The sequence below is a fragment of the Papaver somniferum genome, chromosome 2, assembly GCF_003573695.1.
Source record: "Papaver somniferum cultivar HN1 chromosome 2, ASM357369v1, whole genome shotgun sequence".
In the NCBI taxonomy this organism is placed as follows: Eukaryota; Viridiplantae; Streptophyta; class Magnoliopsida; order Ranunculales; family Papaveraceae; genus Papaver; species Papaver somniferum.
Genome location: NC_039359.1, coordinates 197,836,598 through 197,850,257, shown reverse-complemented (window position 1 = coordinate 197,850,257; position 13,660 = coordinate 197,836,598). Strand labels below are relative to the sequence as shown.

General features: G+C 37.5%; 4 protein-coding genes across 5 annotated transcripts; 2 read left to right on the top strand and 2 right to left on the bottom strand.

The window, feature by feature from the left end:
* The first annotated feature begins 214 nt into the window (after positions 1-214).
* Positions 215-2,798, top strand: LOC113350169 (RNA polymerase sigma factor sigD, chloroplastic-like). The gene is made up of 5 exons (XM_026594261.1): positions 215-1,004; positions 1,168-1,398; positions 1,492-1,632; positions 2,018-2,221; positions 2,349-2,798. The coding sequence occupies exons 1-5, from the start codon at positions 447-449 to the stop codon at positions 2,628-2,630; spliced, it is 1,416 nt and encodes a 471-aa protein (XP_026450046.1). The 5' UTR covers positions 215-446; the 3' UTR covers positions 2,631-2,798.
* A 630-nt stretch (positions 2,799-3,428) lies between these two features.
* Positions 3,429-5,966, bottom strand: LOC113350168. The gene is made up of 5 exons (XM_026594260.1): positions 5,444-5,966; positions 5,230-5,307; positions 4,369-4,468; positions 4,119-4,261; positions 3,429-3,748 (listed from the first exon to the last, which is right to left on the bottom strand). Exons 1-5 carry the CDS (start codon positions 5,810-5,812, stop codon positions 3,539-3,541), a joined length of 900 nt encoding a protein of 299 aa, XP_026450045.1. The 5' UTR covers positions 5,813-5,966; the 3' UTR covers positions 3,429-3,538.
* Positions 5,967-6,258: 292 nt separating this feature from the next.
* Positions 6,259-10,061, top strand: LOC113350167 (cytochrome c1-2, heme protein, mitochondrial). 2 transcript variants are annotated; one of them, XM_026594258.1, is made up of 8 exons: positions 6,259-6,418; positions 6,507-6,591; positions 7,061-7,263; positions 7,473-7,752; positions 7,839-7,910; positions 9,220-9,336; positions 9,469-9,534; positions 9,625-10,061. In XM_026594258.1, exons 2-8 carry the CDS (start codon positions 6,532-6,534, stop codon positions 9,739-9,741), a joined length of 915 nt encoding a protein of 304 aa, XP_026450043.1. In that variant the 5' UTR covers positions 6,259-6,418; positions 6,507-6,531; the 3' UTR covers positions 9,742-10,061. The 2 variants fall into 2 exon arrangements, with proteins under 2 accessions (XP_026450043.1, XP_026450044.1); XM_026594259.1 differs by having other exon boundaries at positions 6,263-6,418; positions 6,518-6,591.
* Positions 10,062-10,287: 226 nt separating this feature from the next.
* Positions 10,288-13,454, bottom strand: LOC113350166 (receptor-like cytosolic serine/threonine-protein kinase RBK2). Its single transcript, XM_026594257.1, has 9 exons — positions 13,199-13,454; positions 12,539-12,654; positions 12,081-12,449; positions 11,751-12,002; positions 11,512-11,669; positions 11,349-11,428; positions 11,128-11,263; positions 10,880-11,029; positions 10,288-10,764 (listed from the first exon to the last, which is right to left on the bottom strand). Exons 1-9 carry the CDS (start codon positions 13,228-13,230, stop codon positions 10,594-10,596), a joined length of 1,464 nt encoding a protein of 487 aa, XP_026450042.1. The 5' UTR covers positions 13,231-13,454; the 3' UTR covers positions 10,288-10,593.
* Between the last annotated feature and the right edge of the window lie 206 nt (positions 13,455-13,660).

Genomic DNA, 13,660 nt, shown 5'->3' with positions numbered 1-13,660 from the left:
AATCATTAGGGAAATATTTTCTAATTAAAATGATATAGATAGCGCTTGCAAAGATTCATTTGTAGACATAGTTAAGAGATTTTAATAATTAAACGGAATTAAGATAATCAAAATGCATTAAACACGAATTCACACATTTATTTATTTTTGCGGCTCGCCAGTTGCTAAGTAGGGCCGTGACAGGTCCCATTACTCAATTGTCCATGGATTTTCATAATTAGGTTTGGCACAAATTAGATGCTCATGTTTAAGTAGAAACTGAAACACATCATCAGTACCAAATGGTATGGAGAAGTTCTCGTTACCTTATCTTCTTCTTATGGACAAAAAACGAATAACAACATTGTCTTCATCTGCCAATGGAAACACTTTCAACTGATAATATGATTTTATTTCCTAGTTACTAACATGAAACCTTCATCGATGGGATCAGCCCGCTCATAATAATGGCTTCATCCAATGTCTGTTCTTCATCTTCAAACCGTTCTCCACACCTTCCTAGCATCTCTTTCTATTGCTCACTTCCAACAAAACCATCATCAATTTTAATACTTCCACAACCCCTTCTATCTCAATCCTCATCTTCTTCTGTTTCACATAAACTAGGACTGATTCCTGTTTCTGACGACTTGATAACAACAACAGCCAATGCCGTAGCTCTTGCAAATGCAGCCCTTCAGGCTGCGAAAGATGCTGCTTCTGTTTCTTCCTCACAAACTAGTCTTGCCTCATTTCATGAAACGGATGCCACGACATTTGACAATGATAGTGACAATGAGGTATCAGTTTTAAGTGATTGGAGGTGCTTGCCGGTGGTGGTTCATGATAGTAGTGTTAGTAATACCGATAGTAGCAGATATAGGAGGAGAAAGCGACGGAAGGGTGTACATTTTTTCGAGGTGGATGCAAGGAATGAATACTTGGAGAAAAGCAGATCATCCAGGTCTTCATCATCAAATTATCTTACAGCAAAAGAAGAAGCTGAGTTCTCCATGGATCTCAAGGTAATCCTTACTTTCATTGTCTATTCAAATGAACAATAGAAATATTCATTTTCTCTTCAAATGAACAGTACAACCAAGACAAAGCACACAAATAGAACATACGCTTAAATTGAAGTTACAGGACCCAAAATCAGTTGTCATTTCATTGGTACATTTTGGACAGGAAGGAGCACGTTTGGAAGCAGCAAGAAATAAATTATGTGATACGAGAAAGGAGGAACCAACAATATCAGAATGGGCTGAAGCCGTAGGGATGAAGAGAAGCAGCCTTGAAAGGGCAATTTTAAGGATAAGCCAGTCTAGAAATAGGATCACTCTCAGCTACAGAAGACTTGTTGTCTCCATAGCTACGGCTTATCAAGGAAGGGGATTAAGCCTTCAAGACCTTGTACAGGTATATTGGTTGTACATGGTTATAACATAAGAAAAAAGGAGACAAATGGTCGATTTTTAACTAAAATGGATAATGTGGTGATAACAATGACAGGAAGGCAGCATAGGGCTGCTCAGAGGAGCTGAAAGATTTGATCCAGGAAAAGGATTTAAGCTCTCAACATATGTTTATTGGTGGATCAAACAAGCAATTATCCGAGCAATCGAACAAAAATCCAGGACAATCAGATTACCGGTAAGCACTACTTATTATTGCATCATGCATCAACTCCATAATGCCTGGGTGTTGGTGGGACTTTAAGAAGGGCCAACTTGACCAACTTCTACCCTGGACAAGCATGTTCAGAGAGAATAAGTATACAAGTAATTTTTAAAGTATTTTCATTATCCTCAGATCTTCATAACTGTAAGGTAGCTCTACAGAAATTGCTGAAATTTTCCCTCAATGTTTTTAGCAAATAAAAATGTAGCTTGTCCTGGTTCAGGCATTGCATAGACTATGGGGATGAGTTCCAATTTAATTTCATACAATATTTCGTGATATAATATCACTCAGTGTTTTAACATCCTTAATTAAGCTGGTAATCAGTGAATGCATGGTTAGCTTGTCATGTGTGTAGGGAAGCATGTGTGAGATGGTGGCAAAAATTGCAAAGACTAACACTGCATTAACCAGCAAATTAGGGAGATGGCCTACCTATGAAGAAATTGCAGATACAGCCGGCATCGATGTCTCAGTCATACGACTGGCATCGATGAGCAATAGGACTCCAATCTCACTGGATCGGACCCCTCCAACACTTCATGGATGCGTGACGTTAAAGGTTCTTTTCTTCATCATTCCTAAATTATACTAGATCCACACACATCAATTTGGTTCTGTAAAGTTCAGGAATTTGATCACCTTGGAACCACTTGCACAACTTAATTGGTTTTTGTAAATTAATACAGGAGATCATACCAGGGCCAGATGAAACAAGACCAGAAACAATGTTTAGAAGGCAACAAATGAAGCAAAATTTACATGAGCTTCTCAAGACAACGCTTACAGAAAGAGAAGAGTTTGTCTTGTATCTGCACTTTGGACTCAATGGGGATACTCCTAAATCCTGCGATGAGATTGGGAGGGTTTTGCATCTTTCTAGAGAGAGGGTTCGACAGATACGAGGATTTGCCCTGGCAAAACTGCGAGATGCTAGTGCTACAGATAATCTCGGAGTATATGCGTTGTAGATACATTTTGTGATTAGTTTGTGCAATGTAAATGCAAAGTAATTTTAGAATAAGAAATTATACTATGGCAATGCCCCAAAAATCATGAATTAACATAAAGGTCATCGAAGCAGTGTATGGATCACCCTTGTAAACAAAACGATTTTTAATTGATGTTTCTTACACAAACGATGATTTTAGGTGTCTGTTTCATCTTTTTAAAACTATTCTATTTGTAGTGTGTTGGTTTTTCCTGGAGTACATGGTTTTATCTCAAACGAAATAGACAGTGTTTGACAGCATTCTATTTCCTTCCGGAGTTGTCTCAAATTGTGTGCGCATGAGGTCTCCCTATTATATATTAGCTTTACATGTAGGTACACATGATCGAACAAGTCCAACTATTAAGTGGATACAAGAGGTTGAGCTTGGGAAGTGGGAACAGACGATCTAATGGAGCCTATAGAAAACAATCTATATCTCTATGCAGAGGGACGTAAGGCTATAACAAGTGAAGGTATCTTTTGAAACTTGCAGTGTATTCCTTGTAATATATGATTTTGTAGAAACTCATGTAATTCGTCAAGCAACTAGGTTGTACTAATGTCCAGATAAACACACATTTAAAGTTGAGCAGGAGTCGAGATAAACCTGTGACTGATTTGAACATCTAATAACTGAAGTGTAGAAAACCCAGACATGTACAGGTGTAGCATTATTGGCAAGTTAGTAGGAATAGTTCGATCAAGCTCGGTATAGAGGTTTCGACAAGGATAGACCAGTGAAGAACAATAAAACAAAACATTTGTAACCAAACTCTAGACATTGCAAAGTATTCCATTTCTTCTTCTTTATCACCTTTTACAAATTTATACACTGTAATTTCTCAAGTTCATCTATAGCATAGTGGAACAGCTATTGTAAGATTACTAATCTGATTTATGCAAATTATGGAGAATATACAAGGAAGCCGAGGAGAAAAAAATACATACAGAATAGCTTAGCAGATCCACGCCTGTAGTTATTATCACTGTCTTGCTCCTCTCAAACATCTTTACCAATAGAATCATGACAATAACATGTCCCACTTTCGTCTTTAACTCGTCAAGTGAGCTTATTTTCATCCATGTAGGTCTCTCCTACACAACAAAATAAAGTACAGATATTAAGTACTAGATCATTTTTTCATTGTCAAACAAAACTTTGCTTTCGCTCAATTAATATATAGGAATGGGATTCCACGATGCAGACTAGACACAACATCCGTTATGCTATTTCCATATATTCACCTCTGCCTGTTGCATGATTTACCCGCAACCGGACTATAATTTTACTGTAAACTGAACTACAATAAAAGGTGAAAAATGTACCCAGGATAATGAGCTCCAAAATGGAATCAATCCAGAACACCGTTTGGAAAATTGAAATTGGTGAAGGAAACATAATCACATCAAGAACTAGAATTTTCATTTTGCTAGATCCACATGTAAAGGTTTGAAGTGTACTTACTGTTAGAGCAAACATGCCAAACAAAGAAGATCCTTTTAGAGCACGGTCTTTGCTTGGAGGTGCATCATGAGGAGAATTACTTATAAACAGTCCGTACAAGCCCATGGCGAATATCAACATCACAGTACCCGCAAGATAAACATCTGCACCAGTGATTCTTAGCATCAATCAAATGCATACCATTCTTTCATTAGAGCAGTGACTACATAACCAAAGAAACTATCCCCTGAACACAATATTTGGATCTTACCAATAGCTTCAACTAATCGTAGAACCATCTGTCCAGAGTGATTCCCTCTGACACAGCTTGTCCAGTAAACCTTGTATGCGTCAAAAATGTAAACACATCCCTAAACAACAGACACAATTTAAGATCAACATAGTGTTCACTCAGCCAAAAGTTGAAAGACAAACAAAACCTTTCCGTAAGGCTGACTTAACAATTATCAAAATATCATTCCATATGCCATGGCAGGTAGTCTTGTCTTACAATTCTACACCTGGTTCAAATTTTCATAATAAGCTCTCCTCCAATTTGGTTCAGAACAGAGAATTGTTTGGACCATAAACAAAATCATTCTTTATTGTGGGAATAATGCCATCTTCGCCATTTACCAAGTTTTCCCTTTGAATTGTCAGAATGGGTTCGGAATACTTACAAGATGCAATACGGCCAGAACAATAATTTGTTACCCAACCATTGCATTTTGTTTGGTAGATTAACTAAGAGATTAATCATAGTAACTCTCGCATTTCCTTGGAAACCACTTATTCTATGCAAGCTGTGAATGGTTTAATAAATATTGTTCTTAAGCATCTACTTTATTGTAAACCAAAGTTCAATATGCAAGTGCTACCTGATTAAAGGATTCCTAGTTCATAAATATCAAAAATGTTATTAGCCGCCCTACTTGTCTCTTAAATCCTTATGTGCGGTTAGAAAGGCAAGAGTTTCCTTGGCGACAAATGGAGCTATGAACAAAGCGACAAATAGCAAGATTGGTTTGACATATATATGTATACACTTCACAGGGATGCAATAGCAATAAAAAAGACTACTTATGTAGTTCAATAGAAGTAAATTTAGGGTCTGCAATAAGGATCGACTTACGTTTAAAAAGCACAACAATGAACCGGCTAATGAACCTGCAATAGCAAAGAGTGCCAAGAACCGAAAGTCAAAAATTGCCTGCAGAGGACAAACAACAAACAGTATCAGAAGAAAGAAGAGGATATAACGCACCAATCTATTGGGCTACAAGTTAAGACTCATCTCATGTTACATAAGGATTACCAACAGTGATCAAGTATACAAAAACACTTACTTTCTCAATGTTCCCTTCGGTAGATTGAAGGAATAGGAACAGGGGACCACCAGTGGGTTTCGCCGGCAAGGCATGATTGAAGCTGGAATTATTAGCTGCCGATGGGACTTTACTAGTTGTAATGGGTTCCACAAAGGAAGAATTTTTCTTGTTGGGATAAGAATTGGAGTTTCTTTCGTCGGGAACAACTGAAGCAGAAGCGTCAGAAGGATATGATGCTGATGAGCTACTGAGGACAATGGGTTTTCTTCTACTACTTCTTCTTCTTGTAAGGTTCTTTATAGAGAGTAATGGAATAGAACTTTTGAGGGTTGTGACATTTGTAGTAGTAGCAGTAGCAGAGATGAGGCAAGTGATTAAATGAGACATTGATTAGTTTAACTAGCAAGATATATATGCAGTGATTCAGAAGAACCAGTTCTGATGATTACTGGTTGAAGAGAAGATGAATCTCTCTTTTGACTAAACTCTTTGGTAAAATCATTCATCAAGTGGCCAAATTTGCGTGGTTCTAGTCCCCTGAGTCAAAATCAATGTATTTTGTACATGAGGACGGACATATGTCACCACTCAGACTAGTACACCTTGCAACACTTAAGGGGATTGGATTTAAGTGTATTCTTCACACACCTAAATCTGGTGAACAAAATGAGAGTTGAAACTAGTGGTTACTTCAGGAAGTATTTATTGTGCTACGTGGAAATTATACAAAGGACGAAATCCAACCCTAGACTTGTGGTTTACACACAATAATAATCATCAAGTGACTAAAATGCCCTTACTATTGGTTAAATTTCCCTTGTTTCCGTCTTTCTGTTTCTCTCTCTGAGAGTGAGACCGCAGTTTTTAGTTTTTAGTATTTCCCATTTTTCTTTTTTCTTTTCTTTTTGTTTTTCAGTATTTCCTTGTATTTGGGATCGGAAAGAATCGGAAATTGATTCAACGTTCGTATTATTGGGTGGTAATCCCAATCAGGTAATACCAAACCCTAGAATTTTTTATCTATTTTGTTTTCTTCATTTGTTTTGGATCTTAGAGTTGTTTATTTTTGATGAATTTATAGAAAAATTGTAGAAAAATCGATTGAAATGGCTACCGGTAGAGCGATTCATCAGCTTCTCAGAAGAAAATTTCAATCTCAATCTTCTGTAAGAATCTCTCTCTCTCTCATATGGATTGCTTAGTATTATTCTATGGGATCTCAATTAGGTTATATCATTATGGTTATCATTTTTGTGAAACAATCAGATTGAAATCCACTTTTGAAATCAACTATTTCTTTTGCTCAATATGTGTTTTGAGGTCAAGAGTGATGTGTTTAAAATGAAAAACTAAATAAGAGTAGGTTCTGTGAAGTAATGTTTTCGGAGTGTTCATTTGGGTGTTAACTGTCAAGTAAAATAATGTTGTTAGGATATTAAGTGGTAATTATTTGGTTGATATGCTTAGAAATTGGTATGTGGATATGATTGTTAGGGTGAGTCTAATAATTAACCCTAGTGACTCCCTGTTATACGAATTGAATGATTTGTTCTAGGTTTTAGCTGTTAAGGGTGGTTTATTTGCTGTAGGGGTTCTACTTTCTTTGTCTAAAAGGAGTGAAAATAAAATTTGCAGGCATCTCCAGTGTTGTCATCCCAAGATGGAGTTGGATCTGTTGGAATTAAGTCATTAAGAGGGTTGGCACTTCTTGGTGCTGGTGTTACTGGGTTTTTGGGTTTTACAACAATAGCATCTGCAGATGAGGCAGAACATGGCTTGGAGTGTCCAAGTTATCCATGGCCACACGAAGGCATTCTCAGTTCATATGACCATTCCTCGTAAGTATATGACTTCCTTTTTATTTCAGCTAATCAAAAGTGTTTAATTGACTAGTTACGTTGTCAAAATCATGAACTGTTTTCTTAGTTTGTTTTCCTAGTAGAGTGATGTCAATGTTCTGGTGAATTAAATGCTGGCAATTGTTATACAATCCCGGAGTTACTGAGAGTATTGTGTAACACTTTTAAGTTTAAATTGACATGAACAGGATTCGCCGTGGTCATCAAGTTTACCAGCAGGTCTGTGCATCTTGTCATTCGATGTCCTTGATTTCATACCGTGATCTTGTGGGTGTTGCATACACAGAAGAGGAGACCAAGGCTATGGCAGCAGAGATTGAGGTGGTTGATGGGCCAAATGATGAAGGTGAGATGTTTACCCGCCCAGGGAAGCTTAGCGATCGTCTCCCGCAGCCATATGCAAATGAACAGGCAGCAAGATTTGCTAACGGAGGAGCATATCCTCCTGATCTTAGTCTCATAACTAAGGTGGTTACTTATTTTACTCCCACCGTTGATTTCCTCTAATGCCGCTATTTCTATACCATCGGAGTCTTAACCCATCTTGCTTTCAGGCTCGTCACAATGGTCAGAACTATGTGTTTTCCCTTCTTACTGGCTACCGTGATCCTCCTGCTGGTGTTACGGTAACTATTTTCCCTCCTTGTTCGATGATGTATCTGTAAAATCATAATTTACCGGTTGAAGCAATGCATGTCTGTCTTCCGTTCTGGTCTCCACCTTTTTCGGACATTTGTATATAATAGTAATAGCTAGTAGGTCATCTATTAAAGACCCATGTGGATGTATATCAAAACTTCTCAATTCAGTCTTTTGCTTAGGCATTTGGAGGATAAAAATGCAGTATTTTGAAAAATAGGTGTGCACTGCAATTCCCATCTTGATAGGGTTAGCAAGTAGCAACTGGTATAGTGCAGATGTACCAGCCCAGAAAGACAAGTTTTTTATGCTACGAGACAACTCATGCTTTCTGTATTTGCTCATGAAAGAGATAAAAAAAAGAACTGACGACAGAGTGCTGTTATCTATCAAGATTTTTTGAGATACCAGCAAAATTAGTTAGACTTTATGGAATATGTATACTCGAAGGAGTGTAGTAGTGAATCCAGTAGAATGTCAATCGAGAAAAATCATCGGTTGGTTTTACATGTCGAAGGAAGACCAATGACTGAACTAGCAAATGGGTGCATCAAATCATTTGATAGATGGGAGCAAAATTAGTTAAAGTTATTATGGAATATTTGCACTTTAAGGAGTGTACTGTACTGTAGTAATGAATTAATAGAATTTCAAGCGAGAAAAAGCATTGGACGATTTCACATGTCAAAGAAAGACCAATGACTGAGCTAAAATGGGTGCTCTGATTTTAGCTGAGGGTTTTCGTAGGGCGAGAGAAAGGTTGAACAGTTTCTTAGCGTTTATTGCACATCTCAAAATTTGGGGTTTTTGGTTATTCCTTTAGTTCTACCATGTTTGCATTTTCACTGCATCTTAGTGATGCATGTCTTTGCATTTGGAGTACCTGTGCTTTGGTGCTAACTGTCCAGGAACCTGAGGCATACCCTGGCCACTTTTAGCGTTTTAGCCTTATAATGGATGTGAATGTCATCCACAAATACACTAATTAGTCCTTTCGGTTTTGAATTTGTGTCATCTTGTAAAATCTGGTTGCTTCTTCTTCTATGTAAAGTTTATGCATGATTGCTAAAGGTTGGTACCATTATTGCTAAAGGCGGGTACCAATCCAGAATCCAATGGCCAGAATTACTTTGTCTTTTATGAATTGGTACCCGCTCCGCTAATTGTGGTATCAGCCTTTAGCAATCGTGTGTTTATGGCGTTGCTCAAGAATGGCAAGGTTAATTTGTGTTAGTTGCTGGTGTGTCCTATTCATTTATTTAGTGTGCTGAAGTTGTCCTTAATATGACGCTGTAGATTCGAGAAGGACTACACTATAACCCTTACTTCCCCGGTGGAGCAATAGCTATGCCCAAAATGCTTATCGATGGTGCTATCGAGTACGAAGATGGCACCCCTGCCACAGAAGCTCAGGTAATTTGACCTAATACATGTTGTAATATATTCTTGTAGGTAGCTCAGTAGATTTAGAAGCACTATTCATTACAGTATCACTTGTGAAACAGAATGTAACTGGTTTTTTTTGTGTGCACAATGTTACTGCAGATGGGTAAAGATGTCGTGTCATTTTTATCCTGGGCAGCAGAACCAGAAATGGAAGAGCGGAAATTGGTATCTGGGCATGCTCAATTTAATCTGCTTAGCATTTGGGGCTAACTTATCTTGTTGTCTTAACAATATAATTATGATTGTTTGATGCAGATGGGATTCAAATGGATTTTTGTGCTTTCCCTTGCCCTTCTCCAAGCTGGTTATTACCGTCGAATGAGGTGGTCTGTGCTGAAGTCCCGCAAGCTTGTCATGGATGTGGTCAACTAATCTGCTTGGACTTCCTTCCTCTACGCATCTGGAGTGGTTACTAGAATGTCAATAATGGGTGTGTAGAAGATTAATCATGTTGTAATACCTGGCATTTTACATACAACGGCAAACAGTGGCAAACTACGAGACCTGTTTTCCCTGTTTTAAAACTATTTTTTGAGGGCAAAATAAAGCTCTGATACCATAATTTTTCTCTTGCTTTTATAATTTGCTTCAGTTTGGTTTATCTTCTGAATTTTCCAGGAGATAATTCTATTATGTTCAATATAGCTGATGTTATATGGTTTACAGATTCACATTAAATGGTTTCATGGATATGGTTCCTTTTGTGTGTGGTAGTAGGGCACTCAACAAGCCTCTGCAGTATTAGATTTTTTCTGCAGCTTCTAGACTGCTGACCATTACCATGTCTAAATGAATGTTGATCACCAACTGATTCTCACTTTTGGAATAAATTCGAATCAATCAAGCACTGGTTTGCTCCCCAGTTCAAAGTTGGAGATTATGGATGAAAGATGGCAAGATTGTATTCTTACACTTGGTATGACAATTAGGAATCACTAATCAAGCTGATTTTGTTTTGCAAGTAAAGTGAGTCAGAATGTGAAACCATATCAATCTTGAACTTGGACTTGCTTGGCATTTTATGGGAGAATTTACAATGAGATCAAGTCCTGGACATAGTAGAAAGTGTTATTTGCTTCACTCAGCACAGAGATCTGTTTTCTTCATCCAAAATTGTTTTTTTATTTTTCAAACATCATCCAAAATTGTTGTGTACAAACTAGTCATAGAAAAAAATAGGTTTTCTATAAACATACTGTAAGATATCATGGATTGTCATTCATTTCATGTTTCCAAAGCAATCTGTCTATGTCGATTAAGATCTCTCAAATACTTTGTGGAATTATATTCCTCTGCATCCAAAAGCTCCTCGGAATATGTTCTCTTGAGTACAGGCTTCTGAAACTGCTTAATGCATTCCAAACTGGTAGCATCATTCCTTAATAGCTGTACCACCTGTATGCGAGGACATCATATTTGAAATTTATAAGTCGACTTAATATTTCAGTTAAGAGTTGGCGAACTACATATTATTAACGGCACGAAAGCACAGTAATATAATTAAACATGCCTGATTCATTCGAGGCCGAAGTATAGAAGAATGTTGTATACATAATGACGCTGTCAAGAGCACACGATTCAGCTCATGTGGATCATACTGGTCACCAAGGGAGGGATCTACAAGCTCCTTGCTATCCTTCTTATCAAGCAATGGCTTTGCCTACAAATAGAGGTAAAATGAGACATTTTAAATCCTCAATTATCAATTAAATATAAAGGGATGTTTAAATGAGAATCAAGATTGGGATTCAAACTTACCCACATCAGAAGGTTTTGCTGGGAGCTACTCAAAGCTCGGCGTCCAGTAACAAGCTCTAACAGCAGTACCCCAAAAGCGAACACGTCAATTTTCTCATCAACTACACCATGCATGAAGTACTCAGGAGCTAGATAGCTGCGACAGCGATAGGTAAAGGAAAAACAAACATGAGAAATCTAACAAGAGTCAGAAAACATGCTAATCTTGTAGATTAACAGACCCGACTGTGCCTTCAAATTTTGAGACAGTTAGGTGAGTCCACTCCTTCGGGAGCCACTTTGCAAGCCCAAAATCGCAAATCTGCATTAAATTTGACTTGCTTTATATGGAGAGCAGGAATATACAAGGGAAATGATAGGGCAACCAAAAAAGGTGTCCAGTACCTGAGGTTCAAAGTCGTCGGTAAGCAAAATATTAGAAGTCTTGATGTCTCTGTGGATGATTCGCCTTTGGCAGCTCTCATGCAGGTACAGAAGGCCCTCGGCAGTACCCAAAGCGACCTTATAACGAACATTCCAATCTAGTATTCCCTTTGATCCTCCTAAAAATTAATACATACAGCGGTTACAGTATTCCAGTCTATAACCAATAGGCAATAGCAACACTATGTTAAGGGACAAACCGTGAAGTATAGAAGCTAAGCTCCCAAGATGAGAAAATTTAAGAACAATGTACATTCCCCCTTCAACGCCATAACCCATCAACTTTGCCGTATTAGGGTGGTTAACATGGGCTATAATCCCAAGTTCAGCTAAAAAGTTTGCAACGGTCTCTTCCGTTGTTGCTCGGTTCAGCCGCTTAACTGCTACAAGTGCCCCATCTTGTAAACACCCTTTATAAACTTCGGCATAGCCGCCTTTGCCGATCAAGTTTTCTAATGGATAAAAGAAGTCAAGTTAATGTTTAACCACCACATTAAAATAGTTCTGGTTGTGCAGAAAGAATAACAAACCAGGACTGAAATTGTTTGTGGCAGTTTGAAGTTCAGAGAGGCTGAAGTTCTTCCATGTAGTTAATAAACAAAAATCATTATCTTCAGCAGGAGTGGACGTAGTAACCGGGTTTCCTCTGGCACTTCTGCTGTGTCTTCGTGTTAATTTTGGAACACGCATAGGCCCTATGCTAGGTAAGCGTCTCATGGATCTACTTTTTAGTAAGCGAGCGAATCCTCGCCAGCGATGTTGAGGTTGAGGTTCAGAATCTGATGTGCTGGCATTGGAGGAGCCTATTTCTGATTCGAAGCTGCTTATGCAATCTCCAAGAACTCCTCTAGGAGAATGTTCATCAATCTTGGCCCTCTCCAAATCCAAAGAACTAAAGTCTAAGAAGGCATATCAGTTCATTAGTAAACGTAAGCAAGCATAGTTAAGTGAGAAATTCTGTTAAAAATAAGTAATTACTGGATTTTACCTTGTGCAGAAGCAGATGAAGCTAGTGGAGAAATCGAGTTTTTATCGATAACCGAAAAAAGCTCATCTTTTGGTGATGTTCTTATAGCTAGACCACAGTAAGCACTACCAATTTCACTACAGTGGCAAAATGATAACAAAAGGATCATATATTTAGCCCATTCTTAAAAACAAAAAACGAAGAAAAATAGAGCTAATACATACTAACATGCAGGTGAGGAAGCCTGAACATGATAACATCAATACATTTCAGTATTGAACGTGCACCAAACTAAACAAAGATAAGAGACCCTTAAAAGTTGTGCCTACACAGCTTCGACAGTGATACAAACCATCATGGAGAACCATAAAATGGCCATAAAATGTTAGTTTTTACAGATTGCCAATATGCCACAAAATTAACTCACAAATTGTCTCCGACACGAATTTCGATAGCAGAGCTAAAGACGACGGTGACTAATATATAAATCAAAACAAGAGCTAAAAATATTATCTTTTATTTTTGGAAAAACTAATTGCAAATACAAGAGGGAATGGCTAATGAGATCATAAAAATGCATACTTCGTTACAACATTCGCATCCAAATTAAAACAACCCACAAAATGGAAATCAAATTGAAATTTAAAAAGAAATGTAGAAGAAAAAAGAAAGAAAAAGTACCATTCAGGTGAAGGATCAAGGTTTTCTTCCATGAGTTATTCTTTTCAGAAAAGAGAGAGCAAACGCAAAAAGTGAAGGAGAACTAAAAATAAGAGATAGGAAACAAGGGGCATTTCAACTCTTCGAATTCATTTTCTACATTTTGCGGCATTTCCAACTAAATTAACGGATTTCTAATTTTCCCCTGATTATCTTCTAAAATAGTAAGATTTCTCAAGAAAGTTTTGTTAGTATCTCACGGCCCCTATCTCTCCATGTTCCCTGATTCTAATTTATTCTGAATAGAGATGGTTTTATTAAAAGGAAAAATGTTCCCTAAATTTCAAAACTGTCTGTTTTTTTAGGGGGACTTTTTTATTCCTAACCCATAGGTGTGGTTATGAGATGTACTAATGGTTAGAAAATACTTATATCCCATTTTATAATCAGTAGTTTAGTATTGATTTCATCAGCGGATTATGC